The sequence below is a fragment of the Rhinolophus hipposideros genome (assembly GCF_964194185.1).
Source record: "Rhinolophus hipposideros genome assembly, chromosome: 1".
Classification (NCBI taxonomy): Eukaryota; Metazoa; Chordata; class Mammalia; order Chiroptera; family Rhinolophidae; genus Rhinolophus; species Rhinolophus hipposideros.
Window position 1 is genome coordinate 76,646,679 of NC_138047.1, and position 26,805 is coordinate 76,673,483.

The following is a 26,805-nucleotide window of genomic DNA, read 5'->3' on the forward strand; positions in this document are numbered from 1 at the left end:
CTCTCATATACTGTATGTATATATAATATGTACATGTAGTGTATAAGGAAAAGGCCATTATATAGGTTAAAAATTACAATACAGGGGGCCAGTCTGGTGGCTGAGGCGGTTAGAGCTCCATGATCCTAACTCCGAAGGCTGCTGGTTCGATTCCCCATGGGCCAGTGGGCTCTCAACCACAAGGTTGCCAGTTCAATTCCTTGAGTCCCGCAAGGGATGGTGGGCAGCGCCCCTTGCAATTAAGATTGAACACGGCACCTTGAGCTGAGCTGCCACTGAGCTCCCGGATGGCTCAGTTGGTTGGAGCTGGTCTCTCAACCAGAAGGTTGCTAGTTTGATACCTCGAATCCCTCAAAGGATGGTGGGCTTCGCCCCTGCAACTAAAGATTGAACACGGCACCTTGAGCTGAGCTAGATGGCTCAGTTGATCAGAGCACGTCCTCTCAAACACAAGGTTGCTGGTTCGACTCCCACAAGGGATTGTGGGCTGCGCCCCCTGCTACTAGCAACAGCAACTAGACCTGGAGCTGAGTTGCGCCCTCCACAACTAAGACTGAAAGCACAACAACTTGAAGCTGAACGGCACCCTCCACAACTAAGATTGAAAGGACAACAACTTGACTTGGGAAAAAAAAAAGTCCTGTTAGTACACACTGTTCCCGAATAAAGTCTTCCCCAATAAAATAAAATAAAAATTACAATACAGGAGAGAAGGAATAAAGTTGAATTGATAAAGTGAATTATTTTGGCATTAAACATTTAGGGACTATGCATGTTTATCAAGGACATAGTAGATTTAGAACATGGCTCTACTTCTGACCAACTGATTTTTATGGTTGGTTTTCTCTTTTTTTTAACCACTGTGAAAAGAATTTTAATGAGAAGTTTGTATATACAATATTCTGAATAAATCCACATTTTTTTTAAACCACGCATCCTTAATTGAGTATTTTCATAGGGAAAAATGAGAAAAAGTTACCCTAATAGGAATCCCCATTGCCAGGGAAAATTCATAAGGAAGTGGGAAATAACAGCAGTTGAACATGCCTCCACAAGGCATGGACCCATAGACAATCTTAAACAAACTCCCTTCAAATGCTTCAAAACCTGAAATACAAACACAGTCATATTTAGACAAACTTATAATGGTCAGAAAGAAAACTATTTAAGCAAATATTAAAATATAAGGTCTTTTTTTGAGTAATAAGCTTTTACTAAACTAAATCTCCCCGACTGTTCTACTAGGCTTGAAATATTAATATAGTCCATTTTAAATGTCGTCATAGATTGGATTATAACCTATTTCATATTTTATAAAATATTAGTATATTTTAATTATTAAAAGTTCAATTTCTCTGTGATTAAATAACTAGTTATATCTTCTTTAATCTTCCTAGTAAATAGTATAGTGAAAATATAGGCTTAATTCCATCATTTAATGTTTAGAGACGAACTGTGTGATTAACTTAATAATTATAAATAGAAAATATCAACATGAGAAAAGAGAAAAATCACTTAAAAACTGCACAATTAACTAAAAAGGAGAACTTTCAATTTTTTTCATTGGTTCAAATTTTCTACTGAAGAATATAATAAATTATCACTGTCTATAATTTTTATGCTTTTGAGATATTACCACTAAACTTATATATTTGCCACTTTTATTTGGGAAGCTGCTATATTCACGAATCTTTTAAAACTCCAAATAGAATTATGATCTCTAGATAGTAATATTTTAGGAAATATTGTAAATAAAAGATTAGCTTTTACAATACAAAGGTAACCAGGAACATACTTCTGTGGAAAAGAATTCATGAAACAAAAATAGTATTGAATGTCAACCATAAATGTGTGTGTGTATATATCTATCTATCTATATCTATCTATATATTTATATATCACAGGATGTAAAGTACAGCATACGGAATATAGTCAGTGGTATTGTAACAGCTATATACAATGGTAGAGGGATAGTAGATTGAGGGAGGGGGTTATCACTTTGCGAGTGGTGTAAATGTCTAACTATTACGTTGCTTTGTATACCTGAAACTAATAAAAAATAAAAATATGTACTGTTGAAATTCTTAACCTCTCTGAAAAAATATAACAAAACAGAAAAGGAGAAACCTTTTATGGGGTGACCTTATCCTTTGTTAACTGAAAAGTAAATAGTTCTCCATAGATAAGCCACAATTTCCAAATAACACAAATGCTTTATAAGGGGCATTTAGCTCTATGCAAATTAAAGGCTACCTCTAACAGAGATTTTAAATCACAGTGGTTTCTCTTTATACCAGTAATAATGATGACAAGAAAGAGAAATTAAGGTGACAATATTTCTGCAAAATTTTTGTTCATTATTTTAGTTTTGCTTAAAGACTCGAGTTGAAACAGCTATAACAAAAATTCTTCATTTTCTTTTCTACCAGCCTCCAATATTTAAAGTAACATTACTCAAGGTATAATTGGAAATCTACCTTTGGATCAAGTCCAAGCCCAGCTCGTATTAGGATAACAGTAAGGGCAATGTTTCTTAAAGTTGAAGACCACGTATTACTAACACGAACATGCTTACTGAGGAATGGAACATTCCTGATGGTAAAACCAGCCAGTAACATCCCTTAAAAAAAAAAAATGAATTATATTTAATTCAGTTGATTTTTCCATGAGAGAAAACAGAAATGTTTAATTTCCCCTCTTCAAACACCCTACGTCTTTCATTACTTTGGCGAGGAGCAGGTAGATACATACAAGTAGAGGAGGCTGCACAAATAAAGGAATGGAGATATGAAATGCCACAGCTCAATGGGAGGCTGCACAAATAAAGGAATGGAGATATGAAATGCCACAGCTCAATGGGGTACAAGTAATCCAGTGTTGTTAGAACATAAAGGGCAAGGATGGAAGTCAGATAACGGGCAGGAGGGTTCAGATTGTGAGTAGCTACCCCCACCCAGCACCCCTTCCTGCTTTGGAAGAATAAGGCAAGTTTTAGGCAGTAAGTGACACAATGAGTATTGCATTTTTTATGTGATAGTCTTGGTGAATTAGATAGACATAAAACTGGAGGAGAGACCAATTAAAAGCCTCTGCCACAGTCCCTGGAATAGTTGGAAAGAAATAGTCTAAGATAGGACAAGAGTAAAAGTCTTGGAGAGGAGAAAAAAGGTACAATGAATTCTTAAGAGGTACTGAAAGGGTGTTATGGACATAGAAAATTATCTCTAAATTTCTATTGACAGTTTACTGAATATTGGATGTATTTAATACTTAGAAGATATGAGACGCCTCTAATAGAAGTTCTTCCACCAATTTTCCTCTGTCCAGCTGGAGATTTGTGTAATAACGGTGATGAAGAAACACTGGTCAGGCAGATGGTGACTCCATGAATACACGTAGGATGTTAACACAATTTACTCAAAAACTATAAGGTTTTTTGGTGCCTTAATCACTAATATTTGGATCTTGTAATTGTACTTGAATTAGGTTATCTACAGAAAAACAGTCTTTTCCAATTTTTTTCCTTTTTTATAGTACATTTAAAATTAAGTAAAAATGTCCTATTAAATGATAAAGCAATAAGAATCCCATATTGTAGAAATGTACACTTGAAACCTATATAATTTTACTAACCAATGTCACCCCAATAAATTTAATAAAAAAAGAATCCCATATTGAGTATATTTAAATTATTTAAAAATATATTCCAGAAAAAATATCTGTGTGTATATAGAGAGAATAAATATTTCTATAAATGACTTATATATACATATATATCAAGAAGCTATATATAAATCATATTACATTGAAATATTTCTAAATTATAACTATTCCAACTAAAATATGTTCATAATTTACATACAGTCAACAAAGCGAAATGAGAGCTAATTCTACCCTTACCAAGAAGTGGTGGAAGTTGAGGCACTGAAGGTATTCTAATGAGTTCCACAATTTTCCCCCCAATTATGGCACTATAAAAGACAATTAACAGTCCAAATAAATTTCCACCAGGGAGACTGTCACGCCCTGAGATTGACCAGGTTACACACCATATCATAGAAAGTAAAACTCCTGAAACATAAAAAAAAAACACATATCTACATAGACATGGATATATACATATAAAAGGTGAATTCTACTTTATTAAATATCATATTAATAGCCAGTCCTATATGGTGTAAACTAATGTCATTTGCTAGTATGGTTGAAGAAATATCTGTTTAACATCTATTGCAATGTGCCTGTCAATTAATGGGATAAGTTTTAAACAAAGTTTTTTATTTTAAAAAATATTTTAAAATTATATATGAATCCTTTAAAGTGATAAACATTTCTCACAATATATTACATTTCTAAAATGTCATGGCAATATAATGAGATTTATTCCATTTTATGTTTTAAAGTAGCTTTTCCATGAGGAATAAGATGATTGGTTGTGATACATATTCAAGATGATTGGTTGTGATATAAATTTATTGAAGATCACAGTGGCAGGGTGCCAAATTTTTCAACAGGAGCAGAGTAAATCTTTGTATTGAAAGGACAGCTCAGTTGACATTTGGTATAAATTATTAAAGAGGGTAAGGGCTGAAAAGAAAGTAAATCTGGTCTTTGGGAGAATATAAAGTATCTTAGATTATGTGTAGGAAGCAGAAGTAGTCAGAGTGCGTAAGAACAAGGTAGCAGACACCTTATTTCTGGCAGCTAGATCCTAAGGAAAGGCGCTACTCACAAGGAAATCCATAGATTTCTATAAAGGACAGATAGTTACACTGTAAATTGCCATCTGAAAATTAAATGGCTACCTTCATTTACTGTGAATGATAATTTCTAGTGCTTTTACAGGTTCCTAAAACAATGCAAGTGCACTTTTCAGTTGTGACCTCTTTTTGTCTGCATAGAATAAACAAGGAGGATTTTGATAAACTCAAGGCAGTAAGTTAGAACTAAGATTCTTGTCCCTTCCCCACTGACTACTGCTATTCCATGAACACTGGAAGGACTGCACTCCTACTGAAATAATGGACCAAAAAATATTCTATTGACAGAGAGAACATAAAAAGCAGTTTGTTTGTCTGATGTCTGAGTGATAAAATCACATCTGAGAATTCATATACAAAATATGCCTTAACTACTTGATGTTTAGGACTCAAATTTATATGATTTGAATGGTTTGGGAACCCCTAAACCCTATACCTATCAAAAAAAGTGTCTTCCCATGGAACTACACCTACGGCAGTTAATAGGTTTTAGTTCAAAATATCCCAATAAACACTCCTGACTCCAGATGGCATAAAGTCCCAAAGATAAAGCTCTACTGAATCTGAAGTTAAAATAAAACCTTACAAAATAATAAGTAATCCCCCATGAACAAAACTTGATAGATACAACAAAGAATGGAATTAGATATCAAAAACCTCAGCTAATAGAACTACTAGATAGATACTATAAAATAAGTATTTTCAAAGAAACTCAAAACAATTTAAAAAGATTAAGCTATAAGAAATACCTAGAAGCAATGTAAAAGAATCAGAGAACAACTAGAAAGAAACTAAAAAAGTTATTGAAATTTTAAAAAATCACCAGATACCTTAAACAGCAGATTAGATAATGCTGAAGAGAGAAATATGGCAAACTGGTAGATATAAAGAAATTACCTAGCATGTAGCATAAAAAGAAAAATGAGGTGAAAATTATGAGATATTTAGATTTTGAAAAAGATATAAAATACATCTGAATAAAATACAACAAGTAGCTCTAGAAACAGAATTGAAAGAGTGAAGAAGAGATAATATTTGAGAAGATAATTGACTTAAAAAATTTACAGAATTGATTAAAACCATAATCAATACTGTACTGATTTGGAACCAAAATGAGTTCTCACAAGGATTAAATAAAAATAGCTACTTAGACACAATGTTAAGAAACTATAGAAAACCAAAAATCACTGGGTGACTACTAAGCTATGTAGACAAAATGAACCCAAACAGGCTCACACTAAGATACATCATAATTAGAATGGCAAAGGTTAAAGATAAAGAGAAAATCCTAAAAGTAGCAAGAGAAAGACAACTGGTTACTTACAACGTAGCTCCCATAATACTGTCAGCTGACTTCTCACAGAAACTTTGCAGGTGAGAAGGGATTGGCACAAAATATTCAAAGTGATGAAAAGTAAAGGCCTACAACCAAGACTATTGTATCCAGCAAGGCTATCATTTAAAATTGAAGGAGATAAAGAGCTTCCCAGACAAGAAAACGCTAAAGGAATTACAAGATTACCACAACCCAGGATTACAAGAAATGGTAAAGGGACTTCTTTAAGAAGAAGGGAGAAATAAACAAACAAAAGAAGATAAAAAATATGAATAATAAAATGGGAATAACTATGTATCTATCATAATCACTTTAAATGTAAATGAATTTAAATGCTCCAATCAAAAGACATAGGATAGCTGAATGGATAAGACAGCAGGACCCATATATATGCTGTCTACAGGAGACCTATCTCAGATTGAAAGACACACATAGATTGAAAGTAAAGGGATGGAAAAAAATGTTTCATGCAAATGGAAATGAAAAATAAGATGAGGTAGCAATAGTTAAATCTGATAAAATGGACTTTAAAACAAAAGACTATAATGAGAGACAAAGAAGGAATTACATAGTGATAAAGGGACCAATCAAACAAGAGGACATAATTCTAGTAAATGTCTATGCACCCAACATAGGAGCACCTAAATATATAAAACAAATATTGACCAACAAAAAGAGAGAGATTGACAGTAACACAATCATAGTAGAGGACTTTTAACACCCCATGACATCAACGGACAGATCTTCCAGACAGAAAATCAACAAGGAAACTATGGCCTTAAATGACACAATAGACCAGATTGATTTGATTGGTACATTTAGAGCATTTCACCCCACAGAAGCAGAATATACATTCATTTCAAATGAACATGGAACATTTTCCAAGATAGACCACATGTTAAGCCACAAAACAAGTCTCAATGAAATTATATCAAGTGTCTTCTCTGACCACAATGGTATGAAATTAGAAATCAATTACCAAAAAAACCCTGAAAAACCACATATTCATGGAGGCTAAATAACATGCTACTAAATAATGAATGGGTCAACAATGTGATCAAGGAAAAAATCAAAAGATACCTTGAGACAAGTGAAAAAGAAAACACAATGATCCAAAATTTATGGACACAGCGAAAGCAGTGCTAAGAGGCAAATTCATAGCAATGCAGGCTTACCTCAAGAAACAAAAAGAATCCAAATAAACAATCTAACCTTATAACTAAGGGAATTGGAGAAAGAACAGCAAACAAAGTCCAAGGCATAAAAGGAAATAAAGTAAAATGAAGGCAATAATAAAGATCAGAGTGGAAATAAATGGAAGATGCTAAAAAAACATACAAAAGGTTGATAACCAAACAAGAGCAGATTCTTTGAAAAGATAAAGAAAATTGATAAACCTCTAACTTGACGCATCAAGAAAAAAAAACAAGAAGAAAAAATCAGAAATGAAAGAGAAGTAACAACAGACACCACAGAAATACAAAAAATTTTCAAAAATTCTAAGAGCAATTATACACCAACAAATTGGGCAATCTGGAAGAAATGGATAAATTCCTAGAAGCATACAATCTTCCAAGGCTGAATTAAGGAAAAACAGAAAACATGAACCTACTAACATTACTACTAATGAAACTGAATCAGTAATCAACAAGCTCCCCAAAAAATTAAAGAAGATACAAATAAATGGAAACATGTACCATGCTAATGAATAGGAAGAATATAGTTAAAATATTCATACTACCGAAATCAATCTACAGATTCAGTGCAATTCCTATCAAAATACCAATGACATTTTTCACTGAACTAAAACAAATAATCCTAAAATTTATATGAAACCAAAAAGACCCTGTATAGCCATTGCAATTTTGAGAAAGAAGAACAAAGCTGAAGGTATCATGCTACCTGACAAGTATTAAACTATACTACAAGGCCAGTAATCAAAACAGCATGGTACTGGCATAAAAACAGACACACAGATCAATGGGACAGAATAGAGCCCAGAAATAAATCTATACCTATATGGTCATTTAGTCTATGACAAAGGAAGCCAGAATATACACTGAGGTAAAGGAAGTCTACTCAATAAATGCTGCTGGGAAACTCGATAGATTCGAAAAAAAAATGAAACTGGATCACGTTCTTATTGCATATACAAGAATAAATTCAAAATGGATTAAAGACTTAAATGTAAGACTGGAAACCATAAAACTCCTAGAAGAAACCATAGGCAGTAAACTCTCAGACATTACCCTTAGTAATATTTTTACTGATATATCTCCTTGGACAAGGGAAACAAAGAAAAAAAAAATGGGACTACATCAAACTAAAAAGTTTTTCACAGCAAAGGAAACCATGAGCAAAAAAGCACATCCTACTGAATGGGAGAAGATACTCACCAATGGTACATCTGATAAGGGGTCAATATCCAAAATTCATAAAATACTCATACAACTCAACACCAGAAAAAGAAACCAGTTAAAAAATGGGCAGAGGACCTGAATAGACATTTTCCAAAGAGGACATACGGATGGCCAATAGACATATTGAAAAGATGTTCAACATCACTAGTCATCAGAGAAATGCAAATAAAACCCACAAAGAGATATCACTTCACACCTGAACAAATGGCTATCATCAATAAATCAACAAATAACAAGTGTTGGTGACGATGTAGAGAAAAGGAAACCCTCGTGCACTGTTAGTGGGATTGCAAATTAATGCTGTCACTATGAAAAACAGTATGGAGGTTCCTCAAAAAATTAAAAATAAAACTACTTTCTGACTCAGCAACTTACCCCAAGAAATCCAAAACACTAATTCTAAAAGATATATGCAACTTATGTTTACTGCTGCACTATTTACCATAGCCAAGATATGGAAACAACCAAAATGTCCATCAATAGACAACTGGATAATGAAGATGTGGTACATATACACAATGGAGAATTACTCTGTCATAAGAAAGACTGAAATCTTACCATTTGTGACAACATAGATGGACCTAGAAGGTGTTATCCTAAGGGAAATAAGTCAGACTGAGAAAGACAGATACCATATGATCTCACTTATATGTGGAATCCAAAGAACAAAATGAACAAACAAAACAAAAACAGACCCATATATACACAGAAGAAAGTGATGGTTACTGGATGGGAGGGGGTTTGGGGGACTGGGCAAGAAAGGTTAAGGGGTTAAGAAGTACAAATTGGCAGTTACAAAATAGTCACAGGGATGTAAAGTACAGTATGGGGAATATATTCAATAATATTGTAAAAACTATGTATAGTGTTAGATGGATACTAGACTTATCGGGAGGATCACTTCATAAATTATTTAAATGTCTAACCACTATGCTGTACACCTGAAACTAATATAAAATAATATTGAATGTCAACTATAATTAAAAATACACTTACAGGGATATAGAGTACAGCATAGGGAAAATAATCAATATTCTAATAACTATGTCCAGTGTCTCATGGGTAATAATAGACTTATTGGGGTTATCATTTTGTGAGTTATAGAAATGTCTAATCACTACGTTGTTTTGTACCCCTGAGAATAATTTAAAAATGGATCTTTGAGGGAGAGTTGAGAGGCATAACTAACTGGTGGTATCTTTCTCTGAAGTAAAATGACAGAATGTGTTTTAGTTTGGGGCAGTATACGGGCTGAGGAGGAGATGAGAAATACATGGAAAGCAGAAGAATGTATTCACTCATACCTTCTGCTAATTATGGTTCATTTTGATTAGTTTATTCCCCATCTGATATGTGAAGAACCTCTGGAAGTTTTAAATTGGTCAATCATTTAAAACGTTAGGGGATTATTTCATTAAACTAATTCACACTAAACCTTAGCAGACATAATCAAAACTGAGAGAACAGGATTTCTATCAAAGAGGTGGGGAATAGGATGCATAGAAATGTGATCAAGGGGCAAATTTTTACAGATAATTTATACAATTAAAAGGCATTGAGTACCTAGAAAAAGAACAGAAGATGGGAGAGTGTCAAGCAAGCAAGGCAGGAAAACACCTACTTATAATTGTGGATTCAACGTGAGTAATGGTTACTAAACACGACCCCCAACTTTTTTGACAACCTCCCCACAAGATGGCATATTTATGGCCTTGAATCTGGGTTGGCTCATTACTGCTTCAACCAGTCAAGATGTTGGTGGGAGATGCTTATGTGATTTCTGAGGAGAGACAGTAAAAGGCCCTGCACCCTTCTTTTGGTTTTCTTGAAATACTTGCTCTCTGGATGCTTTTTAGAATAATTGCTCTTGGCCCTATCTTACATACTGTAAATAGTGAAGCAAAATGAAGAAACCATATGTAGACACTTCAAGAGAGTGTCAGCTCTCTTTGGTTTCAAACTACAAAACTACATAGCTGTATACCCAAGTACAACCAAAGCCACGCTGAGCCCAGCTTTGAGGTCATTTCAGCTCAGGCTATAGAAAAGAGAAGAAATCTCTAGATAATTCTAACCCCAGCATTTATGGCTGCTCCTTCCCTGGCCATTTGAGTCCGCCAAGAGATCATGGAGCAGAGATGAGCTATCATCTCTGACCCTGCATAAAGTCCTGATGCACTGGATCCTTGAGTATAATAAAATAGTTGTGGTTTTTTTATGTCACTAGGTTTCGGGGAATTTGTTAACCAGAATTAACTAGAACACTTTGGTTTGATGGAAAACATTTTTGTAAGACATTCTCCATGGGTCTCTCATATTTCTGTATGTCTTGTGATCAGAGGCACTAACTACACTTAGTTCTGGAATATCTTTGTAAGAATGCTTGTATCAAGAATAGAATTGTAAGATAAAGGCAATGTGTTCTTCTGGAGCAAAAGGAAAGTTTGCCTACAGCTTTGGGACAAATAGATGGTGTATCTTTTCAGAGCAAAAGCCAGGCATGCTTACTTCTCATTATAAACTATTTGGGTTCCCTAAGCTCAGGGTTCTTTTTCCTTTTAATAACACTTATTGTGTGTGCTGGCATTATTCTGCCCCATCAACACCACCCCATGGGACTTGGGGACAAAGAGAACTAACACAAATATGCTGATGTGCATGCTGCTCGCTGTGCCACGCATAATAAAGTTCTTTATTTTTTGACCTAAGAGTCCCATGTTTTCTGCCCACATCCATAATACAGTAACAGTCTGGATGGCAGCTTGCAAGTAGGGTGAAATTTCAGACCCTTCACAGTTCTTGACAAACACTTGAGTTTTACAGACAGATTTGGGTCCAAATACTGCATAAGTTGGACAGTGAAGAAGGCTTATAGGAAAAAAAAAAGATTCATTCCAAATATGGTATTGGAGAAGAACTCTACAGATACACTGGTCTGCCAGAAAGATGAACAAATAGGTCCTAGAGCAAATTTAGTCTGAAAACATCACTGGAAGCAAAAATGACAAAACTGAAGCTATCCTACATTGGGTACATCATGAGATGGCAGGGCTCTTTGGAAAAGACAATTATACTGGGAAAAATTGAAGGCAGCAGGAAAAGAGGAAGACCAAATATGAGATGGGTTGACTCCATAAAAGAAATCATAGGCGTGAGTTTACAGGAGCTGAGCAGGGCTATTGAGAACAAACCATTGTGGGTATCACTCATTCATAGGTGCCAACTCAACAGGAGTTGGAGCTGACTCAATGGCACGTAATACCCACTGACTCTACAAACTTGTTATTTCTGTGATTTGGGTAAAGTTATGTAATCTCTTTGAGTATCAGTTTTCTTATTCGCAATTTAAGAAAAGAATATATCTTACAGAATTCCTGTGAGAACTAAATGAAAAATTGTATATAAAGTACATAGAACAGTGGGGGGAAAAACGTTTGCCATACTGGATTTTAAAAAAGCAAGATCCAACTATATGATGTCTACAAGAAACACACGTTAGATAAAACATACAGATAGGCTTAATGTAAAAGGATGGAAAAGATACATCATGCATACAGTAATCATAAATCAAAGTAAACAAGAGGGGAATTACAATATATCTTAAAGAGGATATATAGTAAAACACAACACATCAATATCACTGGGATGCTATGTGTATAGAGGGAAATGTCTAATAGCTTTAAAAACTATTAGACAGAAAGAATAATCTAAAATTGACAACAAAAACTTTCACCTTAAGAAGTTAGAAAAGGTAAGTAAACCAAACCAAAAATAAGTAGGATGTATGAAATACAAAAGATTGGAGTGGAAAATAATTAAATAGAAAAAAAATTGGAGACAAATCAATGAAACAAAAACAATTATTTGAGAAGATCATCAAAATGGATAAATCTTTAGCTAGACTTACCAAGAAAAAAAAGAGAGAGGATATAAATTACCAAAATCAGGAATAAAAGAGGAAACATCACCAGAGACCCTACAGAAATTAAAAGAATGCTAGAGAAATACAAACTTTAAGCCAAAAAATGAGACAACTTAGAGGAAACAGACAAATTCCTAGGAAGACACAAATTACTAAAACTGATTCAAGAAGAGAGAAAAAAAATCCAAATACACTAAAATCAAGTGTTTGCTATTTAAAAAAATATGGAGAGTATATGGAACAAGTTTAGTCACTATGTTATTGGGGGAGGGAGTGAAATTAGATAGAATTCAGTCAATTTAAGATCCAAAGATGCTCTGATCTGGTGGTGTCCACCCAGGTTATACGTGGGGTAGTAGAAAAATTTGGGCTTTAAGATTATTTATTAAATTGCAGCTTAATTCCTGAAAAAAGAAAGATAGGGGCGGGAGGGGGACATGGTGTAGAAATGATCTTCTAAGAGAGAGGTCAGAAAATCTTTTCAGTAAAGGCTCAGATTGGAAATATTTTTGACATTATGAGTCATATAGTCTCTGTTACAACTACTCAAATTTGCCATTTTGGCACAATAGAACTTTATAAAACAAGTAGGAACTGAATTTGGTCTATGGGCTGTAGTTTCCTAGCTCCCATTCTAACAGCTGAAATAGAAGATTACACCTGGACATAAATAAAAAGGAGACTGCTTTGGGCAGAAAATTACTGTGAGGGCCCTATAAAGATTCCTTGGGTTTTATTTTTCCTAACACCGTTATTCCAGCAAGGCTATAACAATTTTCTCTACCCCATATATATTTTCTGTAGTTAATCATGTTTCATGCTATTTTACTAACTAGATATTTACATGAATAAACAAGCACCTCCTTTAAAATTAACCTATTTGCTAATTGCTCAACAATAAGCTGAGAGCAGATAAACGAAATAATGAGAGTTTTGATTACGTAGAAAAGATGAGGTGAAGGGAGAGAAGGAAATATTACAAAACCAAGCTAGCTCAAGATGGCAGGCAGGGCACTCAAGACTTAACTGAAATAAAAGTATAGACGTACAAAAAGGAATACATATACAACCATAAACACAATTAGGGGAGAAGATAGAGTGGTTGTCACACACAATTCTGGGAGATGAAAGCAGATAAGACCAAGATGAAGGATGGAAATGGGTGGAGAAAGCTGTATCCTTGAATATGTGAGTCAACTACTACAAAAAAAATCCAACTGACAATAGAAAATGAAAGAATCTTAGGCTTGGAGGTGTTATACAACTAAAGGCAGGAGTGAGGAAATGGGGCTGAAAAGAGGGAAGTTAATCAAGGGTTTGGAAATGGAACAATAGCTCCAGTCAGCAACTCCATTCCTCTCTCCATTCCTGTGCTTAGAAACTGCAAGCATTTATCATACTTTAAATAACCGAATGTACTATATAAGGGACAACTAAAGCTTCAGGAGTAATTGTTGGAGTTCCAGAGTGAAAACATCTCATTCTGGTATGGGGAAAATCCATGACATCATAGCCAGCTCTATGTCCATACACCACAAGCCAAAGCCCATTAGTCAATAAAGCTTTGTCCTGCCCAAGCAGAAGACTCTCAGAGTAGGGACCCAACAAGACTCTCAGAGCAGGGACCCAACATATTCTTCTACCTTCAGAGCAGAATATGAGTAGTATATCAACGTAAGCTACTGAGACCTTCCTTCTTAAATATCAGATAACCAAGGATCACCAGCATAAAATAAGAACCAGTAGCATCAAAGTGAAAAGTTGAGTAAAACAAACTAAAAAACTGATCTCAGAAGAAACAGATAATTTACGGACCAGAATAAAACAAAAGAAAAAAACAAAATTATGTTTTCAGAGATTTGAGAACATACATAAAATAAGAACAGAATACCACATGAAAGAAACAATTAGAGAACAAAAAAAGTTTTTGGAGATAAAATAAGTATGATCGCTGAAATGAAAATCTGAAAAAATGAAAAATATCTGACTAGAAGAGAGAATAAAGAAAAAAGGGAGTTGAGGGGTAAAACTATCAAGGAATTAATATACAAATTTCTCAGTGTTCAAATTGAAAGGTTCAATGAAGTGCCCAAGACAAAGGATGAAAGGGTCCAACCTACACTTATCACTGTGAATGTTGTAATATCAAGGATATATAGAAGATTCTAAAATCTTCTAGGTACTTAAAAAAAAGCCATTTCCAAAGGAATCATAAACAGATTTGCATACTATATCTTAGTAGAAACTCTAGATATTAGAAGATAATGGATGAACCCTTTCAAAATTCTAAGAAAAATCATTTCTAATCTAGAATTACATATCTAACTAACTAAGCAAGTATGAAGGCAGAATAAAAATATTTTCTTTATATGTGAGGTAACTTCAAGTTTAGTTCTTATGTTTCCTTTTTTTAGGCAGTTACTTGAAGATCTATGCTAGCAAAATCAGGAGGAAACCAGGAAAGATGAAAGATTTTTATCTTGGAAACACTGGCTCAAGATTAGGAGAGCAGTGAAAGGAAGCACTAGGATGACAGTCTTCCACTGACCTGGAAAGTAAGCACATTAGGTAGAGGCAGAAGATGCAGGTCTCTAGGAAAAAAAAGTCTCCAGGAATAAATAGAGATTTTTAAAAGTTTTTGCAATTATGAAGATAGTGAAAAGGTGACTGGTTGCCAGGGGATTCCAGAGCAAGAAAGGGACTAATAGGTAGAGCACAGGAGTTTTTCAGGGCAATGAAATTATTCTGTATGATACTGTAATGGTGGCTCTAAGTCATTATACATGTCGAAAACCACAGAATGTATAACACAAAGAGTAAACCGCAATGTAATTTATGGATTATATTAATAATGTGTAATATTGGTTTATCAATTATAACAAATGTACCACACTAATGCAAGATGTTAATAACAGGGAAATTGTGTGTGGGGTGGTGGTGGTGGTGAGGGGTTATATGGGAACTCTCTGTACTTTTCACTCAATTTTTCTGTGAACTTCAAAAAAAAAACTGCTTAAACAATAAAGTCTATTAATTAAAAAAAAACTTATGAAACAATATGATATGGTGTGATATATATATACATATGTATATATATGTAATTTAAGTTCCAGAGGGAGAAATGGGGCAGAATATTTGAAGAAAGAATGACTGAACATTTTCACAACTGATGAAAGACAATACAGAGATTCAAAAACCTACTGAACCCCAAGCAGGACAAATACAAGGAAGCGTCCACCTAGTCATATTATAATTAAACAGTAGAAATCAAAGATAAAAGGAAAACTTAAAATTATCCCCCAAATATAGTCATATTCAGGGGAACAACAATGAAGAGTTATGTTGACTTGTTATTACAAATAACAGAAGTCAAAAGAAAAAAAAAATCTTTAAATGGCTTAAAGGTGGAAAAAAAAGCTTGTAAACTTAAAGTCTATACCCAACTAAAATATCCTTCAAAAATAAAGTCCAGAAAGAAAAACAAAGATGGCGGCATCATGCTCCCTGATTTAAAACTGTATTACAAAGCTACAGTAATCAAAACAGTATGGTATTGGCATTAAAACAGATACATAGATCAAAGGAACAGAATAAACAGACAAGAAATAATAAACTTTCATATATATACATACATGTATATATATAAATTTATAAAAAAGGAGACAAGAATGTACAATGGGGAAAGGACAGTTTCTTCAATAAATGGTGTTGGGAAAACTGGACAGACCCATGCAAAAGAATGAAATTGGACCTCTATCTATACTATGTACAAAAATTAAATCAAAATGGATTAAAGACTTGAATGTAAGGCCTGAAATCATAAAATTCTTGGTCTTGGTAATGATTTTTTTTTTGTATTTGATACCTAAAGCAAAGGCAACAAAAGCAAAAAGATTCAGGACTACATCAAACTAAAAAGTTTGGACAGCTAAGGAAATTATCAACAAAATAAAAAGTCAACCTACCAAATGAGAGAAAATATTTGCAAATCATATATCTGTTAAGGGATTAATATCCAAAATATACTGGTGGTGCCAAAATAATGTATACACATTTTAAGAGATGTTATCTATGTGTTACTTTTCGAAGTTGAATTGAATTATGTAGCAATATGTAGTATGACGTTCACTCAAAGATGGCATTAATCAAATGAATGCTAGTGTCATTCATTGTATTATAATTTTAATACAGTTTTTTTCTTTCTTAAAATGTGTTTACATTTTTTTTGGCACCTTCTGTATAAAGAACACATAAATTCAACAGCAAAAAACCCAAACAATCCAATTGAAAATAGAGGATCTGTATTGAAAATTTTCCAAAGACAACATACAGATGGCCAACAGGTACATGGAAAGATGCTCAACATCACTAATCATCATGAAAATTCAAATCAAAACCACAATGAGGTATCACACCTGTTAGAATGGCTATTATCAAAATGACAAGAAATAACAAGTGTTGGTGAGGAGAAAAGGGAACTCATGTGCAGTGTTGGTGGAGATGTAAATTGGTGAATCCACTATGGAAAACAGTACAGAAGTTTCTCGAAAAATCAAAATTAGAACTACCATATGATCCTGCAAGTCCACTTTTGGGTATTTGTCCAAAAAAATTAAAACATTAACTGGAAAAGATATATTTACCCCTATGTTCATTGCAGCATTATTTACAGTAGCCAAGATATGGAAACAACCTAAGTGACTATTAATGATTGAATGGATACAGGAAATGAGATATGTATACTTGTATATACAATGAATATTATTCATCCATAAAAAGAAAATTTTGACACTTGTGTCAACATTGATGGACTTGGAGGTCATTATGCTAAGTGAAATAAGTTAGAGAAAGACAAATACCATACGATCTAACTTATATGTGGTATATATAAAACCAAAATTGAGCTCATAGATATAGAGATCAGATTGATGATTGCCAGAGGTGTGGGGTCAGAGATGGGTTAAGGGAGTCAAAAGGTACATACTTCCAGTTATAAAATAATTAAGTTATGGAGATGTAAAATATAGTGTGGCAACTATATTTAATAATACAAGGTGTGATCACAAAATATGATGAATTGAAATAGAAAAATTTTATTACAGTAAAAGATACATTGCCATTTTTTCCCCTCAAAATACTCCCTCTCACTTTGAACACACTTATCCCATCAATTCTTGCCGCTTTCTGAAGCAGTTCTGGAAGTCCTCTTTTGTGAGTGTCTTTAGTTGTGCTGTCCTGGCTGCCTTGATGTCCTGAATCTATTCAAAACATTTTCCTCTCATGGTCATTTTGATTTTGTACGGTGCCAGATCTGGTGAGTAAGGTGGATGAGGACACCTCGTAATGTCTTTATTTGACAGAAATTGCTGTACCAGGAGCGATGCGTGACACAGAGTGTTGTCACGATGGAGCATGAAATAAAGACACTCAGGAAAGAGGACTTCCAGAACTGCTTCAGAAAGTGGCAGGAACAATGGGATAAGGGTGTTTGAAGCAAGGAGGAATATTTTGTGGGAGTCAATGGCAATGTGTCTTTTACTGTAATAAATGTTTCTATTTTAAATACTCACCATATTTCTTGATCACACCTTGAGTTCCAATTACCAGTATGTTACACCTTTTGTAGTTGTCCCATAGTTCTTGGATATTCTATTTTCCCCCCAATATTTTCTTCTCTTTGCTTTTCAGTTTTGGAAGTTTATACTGACATATCTCCAAGCTCAGATATTCTTTCCTCACCTGTGTACAGTTTACTACTAAACCCATCAAAGGCATTCATTATTTTTGTTACAGTGTCTTTAATTTCTAACACTTCATTTTGATTCTTAGAATATCCATCTCTCTGCTTACATTACCAATCAGTTCTTACATGTTGTCTACTTTTCCACTGGAGCCCTTAGTATATTAGCTATAGTTGTTTTAAATTCATGGTCTGATAATTCCAACATCCCTGCCAAATCTGGGTCTGGTTTTGATGCTTTCTCTGTCTCTTCAAACTGTGGGGGTGTTTTGTTTTGCTTTTTTTGCCTTTTAATATAGTGTGTATATTTTTGTTCAAAGGCAAACATTTGGTTCTGGGTAAAAGGACCTCTGGTAATGTGGTGGTAATGTGTGGTGGGAGGGGAAGAGTTTACAGTCCTATGATTAGGTTCCAGTCTTTTAGTGAGCCTGCGCCCCTGGGCTGTGACTTTCACGAGTGCCTCTCAGGTTTTGCTTTATTTTCTTTTTGTATCCCCCTAGGATGGCTAGAGGGGACTGAAGTTGGATATTTCTCTTCTTCCAGGTGGGTTGGGCTCTGATAAAACAGTTTCTCTTGAGGACAGGTCTTGTAAAAAAAGAACAGAAAGTTCTGGTGTATTTCACGGTGGTTAACTGCCCCCCACCCCCTATGGCTCCTGGAGGTAAAAACTCACAAAAGTGTGTTCCCCTCACACCATGACTGGGTTCCCTCTGGAGTTTTACTCTCAGAATTGTCCACACTGAGCCTCCAGCCAATTTACAATTACACTTTTGGTTTTCCTGCCCTGGTACTGGTTCCCACAGAGGGTTCTGCTCTGTTATGATTCTCTGTATCCACCCATCTGGCTCCAATTTGGGGGGCAGTAATTTGCCCTGTGACCTCACTTCTTGGTCAATTTTTCAGTTCAGCATTTTATTTGTTGTTAGGATGGAATGATGATGCTGGAACAGAATCTGGAAGGTTCTGGGATATTATTTTTGAGCCCTAAACTTCCAAGGCTGCTGACTTCATAAAACTGATAAGATTTTAATGGAGATATTCTGGCCTCAAGATTATTTAAAAATCAAAGTTAGATATATAATAAAGCTTTCCTTTCATTTACTTAAAGGAAAAACAGCTTCATGAAAATAAGTTAGTACCTTTATTGAAAGTAAACTAAAAAGAAACAAAAAAGGAAGAATAGCCTATTGCCCTAGAATAGCCATTTCTTTGGGACTAGGCAAGCCATTTCCCAAGTAAGGGATATAAACAATGTGATTAAAAGTGATGAGACTGATTTCTATGTGTGGTTGAGAGTTTAGATTTCTTATTTAAATTAACTTGCATATACTGTGGAATTGGTGAATTAAGTATGAGTTGTAGAGAAAATGCAGTTCTATTTCTATTATCCAGAGAATATACTGTTTTAAGCGTTTCTTTAGTGTGAATATAGAGTGTATGTGTGAGAAAGAGAGAGAGAAAGTGAAAAAGAGTACAAAAATATAACCCCCCCCAAGATACAAGCATAGAAACTCCTTTCCCTATAAACTTCTTTAAAATGGCAAAATCAAAAGTGAAAGAAAACAAAGGAGGAAATGGGTTATGGACCTAAATAATTTTGTATTTTCAGTACTCTTGTTATCCTCAATTAGTTCATGAGCAAACTGCAGTCCTCAACCTCAATAGAAAGTCTTTGGTGATCAATACATTTTTCTCTCTTTCAGCCCCGGCCCTACTCTAACAACTGTTCTATAGAAACTGCCCCCTAATTAGGGTCATGGGAACATGTTTGTAAGACCTATGCATGGAATTACATTTATAGAGGAGTCAAGCCACTTACACTGGCAGATGTTCTAGTTTAGTTTAGATTCAGGGCCTTAAAAATACTGATGTTAATTAAAAAGCAACATTTACTAAATGCAAAATCAGTTAGTAAAAGTTGCTTTCCAAAGTTTAAAGTTAGCAAGCAGCAAAGAAGAAAATAAAAATTTTAAATTTCAATTGCTTATCCTTCATCATATTTTAAAATAATTTTTGTTCTCTATAGGCTCTATACTTCTAGAAGTCAAAATCTTTCTAAGTTTAATCATATAAAATATGTAGAAAAAAATTTAAGAAAATTACATACATATTTCGTGACAACGACATACTTTAAAATTTTAGTGGGACAGCAAATTTTATACACCTCATTACAAGGCAGCAGTTGTTTTAAAACTGGGGGCATAACTTAATAAGAACATTAATATTGCCAGAAGTATAATGTTCTTTCCAGACAACTTAAAAATAAACGTGAGAAGTACGTTTTAAATAAAAATATTTAATCAGTGCTGTTTCTAATCCCCAGAATTTAACATCAAAAAGGCACAAAACTCATTAAAATATAGACCTGTTAAGCAATTATTACTGTTGACAGATTCAAGGAAACATTTCCTTTCGTCCACATATTGCTTGTAATAGAGCTGATCATTTGATCTGGAGTATAAACTGAGGACGCCAAAAAAATGTATACAAGTGGACACTTTGGTCAACGTTGCTCAAGCAGTAGTTCGCCGTCATCAGAAGTGTCTACACGCTGATGGTAACCACTTTGAGCACCTCTTGTAATTGCAGAAGTCAAATGTGACTTGTATTCATCTTTTGTTATTGGTGTATATTGAATATTACAATTTTAATACAGTTTTTTCCTTCCTTAAAATGTGTGTACATTTTTTTGGCATCCTCTGTAGATTAAGCAGTGGCTTTGCTGGCTTGTGGTTTCATATTTATCAAATATATTTCTCATTTTCTCTCCACTTATATTTCTTATTTCACATACCGTTTGTAATAATCTTATTCAGTGTTCCTTGTGGAGGACAACAATTCTTTTCCATCTGTGGTTTTGTTTCCTCTGTTTCTGAGAAGACATTCTCCTTAGTTTCTTCGTGCTCACTAGTATTATTATCTTTGAGGATCTGAAGTAAAACAAAGAAATCTTTTAAGAAATATACTTTTCATACATTTTATGAATATTTAACTCATTATTATTGTCAACATAGAGACTTACACATACAAAAGTATATTCATGCTCTGTATCAATGTGATACTGACACACGAGTATGGGGATGGCACAGCTGAGCATTTTGCAGGGCACCTTGACTTAGTTTTTTATAGACCTGACTCCCTGCCATTTTCATTTGTGATTCATATGTATACTAAAAAAGTGAGACTATGGTGTGGGTAGAAGAATTAAAAGTGTCTCTCCTCAGTTTAACTCCCAAAGATTGCTCAACAAAACTTCTGTGGGGCGGGGCCGGCCGGGTGGCGCAGGCGGTTGGAGCTCCATGCTCCTAACTCCGAAGGCTGCCGGTTCGATTCCCACATGGGCCAGTGGGCTCTCAACCAAAAAAAAAAAAAAAAAAAAAAAAAAAACTTCTGTGGGGGGGGAAGGGGGTCCACAGTGTGAGGGATATAAATGTTGAACGTCTAAGTATTACCTTGTCTTGTACACCTGAAACTAATAAATTAAAATAAAAATAAATAAATAAATAAAAATAAAAACTTCTGTGGAATAAAAATACAACTAAATTGGAAAGGAGGTGAAATATAACTTATCATGGACTCATTTGAAAGTTATATATTTGAAAGAAAAATGAGAACAATATATCAAGCCTTCAGAAGATCAAGGTTTATGCTTCCACTATTATTTAGAGATAATATATTGAGATCATCCAGGCTTTTAATGGTAGTTAGTCTAATTATGAAACTGCTGATTTAGAAAAAAAAAGTTTGTGAGACTATTGAGAAGCTCCTCCCAAGGTAAACAAATCAAAATAAAATAAAAAATAAAAAAAACAAAACAGAGTAAATCCTGGAATAGAGATCTTCAAATTTGCCTTACTGTTGGCATAGTGTGTGTGTGTGTGTGTGTGTGTGTGTGTGTGTGTGTGTGTGTGTACGAGTATGTATGTACACACGGGCCAACACTTTGTATTGATAATACTTTGAGTGCAGGGGAGAGAGAACATCATGTTGTCACAAGACATGGTAACAAATGCTAGAGAGCATGGACAGAATAAGGAAGGGAAAGGAAATAAAACAATAACTAGGGAGATGGGCACCACAGCTGCTCATATAAACGAATTATGTAGTTCTTTAAGATCAAAGTTCTTTAAACCTGATCATGATTACTCTGTTGGAGCTCTGGTGTAGAGACTTTGAGAGTATGTCACTGTACAAAAGGACCAAGGTAAAGACACAAAGGTGAATTTTGATTAGGGTGGGTGAAAAGTCATATACAGTAAAACCATATCATTTTAAGTTTTATTATTTCAGAATTTATAATAAATTGACATAGACTAGGATGAAGTTTTTACAGATAAAAGCAGTAATCGGAATTAGTGGTGAATATTTTAAATATTTAAAAGAACTTTTTGGCCCTTAAGAATGGTAGAAACCTCTACTTAAAAAAAAATTTAAAAACCCTATAATTCTAATACAAACAATTACTATTTAGTAAAACTGGACCAACAAAATGTCTAGTGACTTACTCTATATACTTGCAAAAACAAAATGTGGGTCTCTTCAAATATAGCACATTTTAATTAGTTTAGATTTGTCTTTATTTACCTCTTATAGTCTAAATTACTGAGTTTTTCCTGGACATGGCAAGAAATAATAAGCCGTATTTCCACTATTCCTAAAATATGTCTTCTTTATCTCCAAAATATTCTGTAGTCACCCTTTTTTATCTTTTCATTCCTTTTGCTCATTTCTTAGGACCTATTAAAATTAGCTATTTTAAAATGACTATTCATTTTTTAACTCGATATATTAAAAAAAACCTAATAATTTGGAAATAAATTTTAAGGACAGATTAATTTTTATGTCATATACAGTCTTAAGTTTTTACCTGAGGAGTTGTAGATGGTTGGATGGTTTTATCCTCCAAATCTTCATTTTTTTGTTCTGTGGTGTACATGCTAATATTTAAAAGAAAAATTATTTGAAAAAAAAAAGGACTATAAGTCCATCTGAAAAAAAACACATAGTTAAGTGGGATTAATTTCTTAATGATTTTTTTAAATCATAAAGTTGTATCATAGTCAAGTCAGATACCTTTATAATCAAAACAGTTCCAGTATTCATTTTAAAGTTGTTAACCAAAGTCAGGTGCACAAGTATTAAAAAAAACATTATCACACTGAAATGTACTACTTCCTCAATAGTTCACAATGCTGGGCCGTATCTTAAAGGCATATATTAGAAAACCCAGCTCTTTATTTTATACTTGAGATCATTTCCAACTTTGATGGATTCTATCTTCATTCACATTCCTACATAAGAGACTCCAAGAAAATTTAAAATATGATCAACTACATTAATATGTACATCTGTAAGTTACTGATACATGCTGTCTTTATACATGGTCAACTTGAAAGGGCTGTAAGGTAAACATTTAAACAAAATAAAACAGGTTTTATTGTGAATAAGAATAAACTAGAAAATAAAACAATGAACTAGAACCAGTCAAAAGAAGAATAAGGTCTGGAAACTTTTATTTTAAAACATCTGTTGTTTCTACCTTCTCTGGGATCTTTGCTGCTTTTGAGTGTAGGGAGAGTACCTTTGCCTTTAAAATATTTTTCAATTCTTGAGTTGTGGACAAAAAATTGTTGAGGACAAAATTCAATATTTCAAGTTTTAATTTTTAGGTGTTTAATAAAGACCAACTCCCCTAGTGGTTAAAGTATCTATACTTTTTTTTTAAGGCAAGCAATTTTAATAATAAAAATTTTTAATAAAAAAGAACATTAACCTTTGAGGACCTACTATACTCTAGGGGTTTTACATATACTGTCTCACTTTAATGAAGGAAAATATCAGTGTATAAACTCCTAAAGGGATCATAACTGAATTTATGACATTGAACAGAAAATAGCATTTATTTTTTAAATTTGACGAAAAAAATTAGATGTCTAGTGCTCGCTTCGGCAGCACATATGCTAAAAAAAAATAGATATCTAAGTTCCTTTAGAATAAAATTCCATTTTAACAGGACTATCAAAATTACTACCTTGTCCTTAGAATGACTACCTATCACTAGCTGTTAGACCAGAAGCTAAATGTTAGTAAGTTCTATGAACAGGAAGGTTGAATCACCTAAGCTGTGTCAAGTTCTCCAGGGACAGGCCAAGGGTTAGGGCCATTAAAAATTTGGAGTTGAGTGACATGAATTGTAAGGTCAGGGCACAAAGTTCATCCAGCCAGTAATTTTTTTTTTTTTTTTTATTGGGAAAGGGGAACAGGACTTTATTGGGGAACAATATGTACTTCCAGGACTTTTTTCCAAGTCAAGTTCTTGTCCCTTCAGTCTTAGTTGTGGAGGGCGCAGCTCAGCTCCAGGTCCAGTTGCCGTTGTTAGTTGCAGGGGGCGCAGCCCACCATCCCTTGCTGCAGTCGAGGAATTGAATTGGCAACCTTATGGTTGAGAGGACACGCTCCAACCAAGTCATCCGGGAGCTCAGTGGCAGCTCAGCTCAAGGTGCTGTGTTCAATATTAGTTTCAGGGGGTGCTGCCCACCATCCCTTGTGGGACTCGAGGAGTTGAACTAGCAACCTTGTGGTTGAAAGTCCATTGGCCCATGTGGGAATCAAACCGGCAGCCTTCGAAGTTAGGAGCACGGAGATCCAACCGCCTGAGCCACCAGGCTGGCCCCCAGCCAGTAATTTTTTTAATGTCTACTCTCCTGGGATCTGAAGATAAATCAGCAAACAAAACCAAAGAGAAATGTAGGTTTCTGTTCTCATGGAGCTTATATTCTTGTTTGGGGTAAGAGAAAGACAAACAATTTTCAGATTGTGATTAAGTACTGAAGAAAAAAAACAGGATGATGCTATAGTGATCTGAAGTGACATCTGAACTGTGACCTAAATGAGGAGAAATTGTGAGTCATAATTAGGCAGGTGGACTAGGAGCTGGCAAACAAAACACCAAGAATCACACAAGCAGAGACATCAAGAAACCAGGCAGTGTATTTTAAGATTTGCAATTATGTCATAATTAGAATAGCAGGACTTGGAATCCAAGCAAGTACACCATGCATTAGAGCTTCAAAACCTAGATAAGGAGTCTGAATAATAAATGTACAGGTTAGCTGCTGTAAGAGAAGATACTGTGTTAAGCAATATTTGTGCCAGGCAATTACTCAATACTCTCTTTACATACCTGTTAAGAGTGGAATTGGTAGGTGGTATGCATAGTAACTAAAAGCAAGGACTTTGGAGTTGAGATAGAAATGTATTTCATTCTCCCCTTTATCTTTTAATAACTGTGGGAAGTGATTTATTTCCCTACGTCTCAATTTCCTTGTCTGTGAAATAATGATACAATATTAATTTATTGTCAAGATTAAATGATGTAACTAAACACCTGACACAGTTGGATTATGTTAAGCATTTAACATGAATCATCTCACAACACTGAGTTATTTACTATTATTTTCTGTGGCCACACAGCAGCCTACCCGTCTGTCTCCTTGTACCTGCCCCCAAAGAAAGGAGAGTCTGCGAGACAGATCCTTTCAGGGACTTTGCTTCACCTTTGTGTTTGCACCTCATGTCTCCCTGTTTGGCCCCAAAAAGATGGCTAGTCAGCCAATGACGAGTAAGATTCCCCACGGGGTGGGGGCGGGGGAGAGGGAAGGGTCAAGGGGAGAACAACTCAAGCCAGGCGCAGTCTGCAGTCGAGTGGGGACCAACAGGAGAACCCACAGGGTTCGTAGAGGTGGGCACAGCCCCTCACGTTCCCAGGCTAAGAAAAGCCTCTGCCTCTGTGGCTGCATTCCTTCCCAAAACCTGCAAGGGAAGTGATTCAGTGATGTGCTCTCCATCTATTCATATGTATAAAGGTTTTGTCCCTTGGGGAAGTACATACATCCTGAGACTCATGGTTCACCTGCCTGCAGGCAAGGGTGATTGGCTTGAATCAGTTTCCTATTATGGTGTATGGAATTCACAGATCTTGAGAGTGTCAAGATTTATCTCCTTTACTTCCCCACCTAACTGATAAAAGCTAATGGTAGGCGCCCAGCCCTGTCCTTGAGGCTGCAGGTCCCTTGGCCACGCTTAAACTCTATTTATGGCTACTGTCTTTCCTTAACCCTGCGCCGCCCTCATCGCTCCCCAAAATCCTCAGTCGAGTGGGACTCGATGATTATCCTCATTTTACACAGGTTGAAACTGAGACCAAGGAAGGTTAAGAAATTTTCCCAAAGTCATGCAGCTAGCAAGTAGCATAGCTAGAATTTGAACCCAGTACTCTTTAATATTACTCAACTCCTTGTTAACCTCAGTTTCATTGTCTTTTTCCTTTTAGTTATTCTGGTGACATTGCATTGTGGATTTAAGTTGCATTTTCTTGATGACTAACATATCTTCACATATTTACTGGCCATTTAACTATATTCTTTAGTAAAGTGTCCAATTCTCTTGCCCATTTTTAAAAATGGAAGTAGAACTACTGGATCATATGGTAATTCTATGTTTAATTTTTTTGAGGAACTGTCATTCTGTTTTCCACAGTGACTATACCATTTTATAATCACGCCAGCAATGCACAAGGGTTCCAATTTCTCCATGTACTTTTTGTTATTTTGTTTTTTGATAATAGC

The 26,805-nt window shown here is 34.7% G+C and overlaps 1 protein-coding gene across 4 annotated transcripts in view; it reads right to left on the reverse strand.

The window, feature by feature from the left end:
* The window catches only part of SLC9B1 (solute carrier family 9 member B1), a 62,158-nt gene that overhangs the window by 24,605 nt on the left and 10,748 nt on the right, over positions 1-26,805 (reverse strand). For 3 of the 4 annotated variants that reach the window (XM_081057177.1, XM_081057176.1, XM_081057178.1), the window contains exons 2-6: positions 23,046-23,115; positions 20,973-21,108; positions 3,901-4,071; positions 2,478-2,620; positions 980-1,107 (exon numbers count right to left, since the gene is read on the reverse strand). In XM_081057177.1, the coding sequence (XP_080913303.1) occupies positions 980-1,107; positions 2,478-2,620; positions 3,901-4,071; positions 20,973-21,108; positions 23,046-23,114 (647 nt within the window). In that variant the 5' untranslated portion in view covers position 23,115. Of the gene's footprint in view, positions 1-979; positions 1,108-2,477; positions 2,621-3,900; positions 4,072-20,972; positions 21,109-23,045; positions 24,484-26,805 lie in introns of those variants that run through there. The other variant, XM_081057179.1, reaches the window with a different exon arrangement.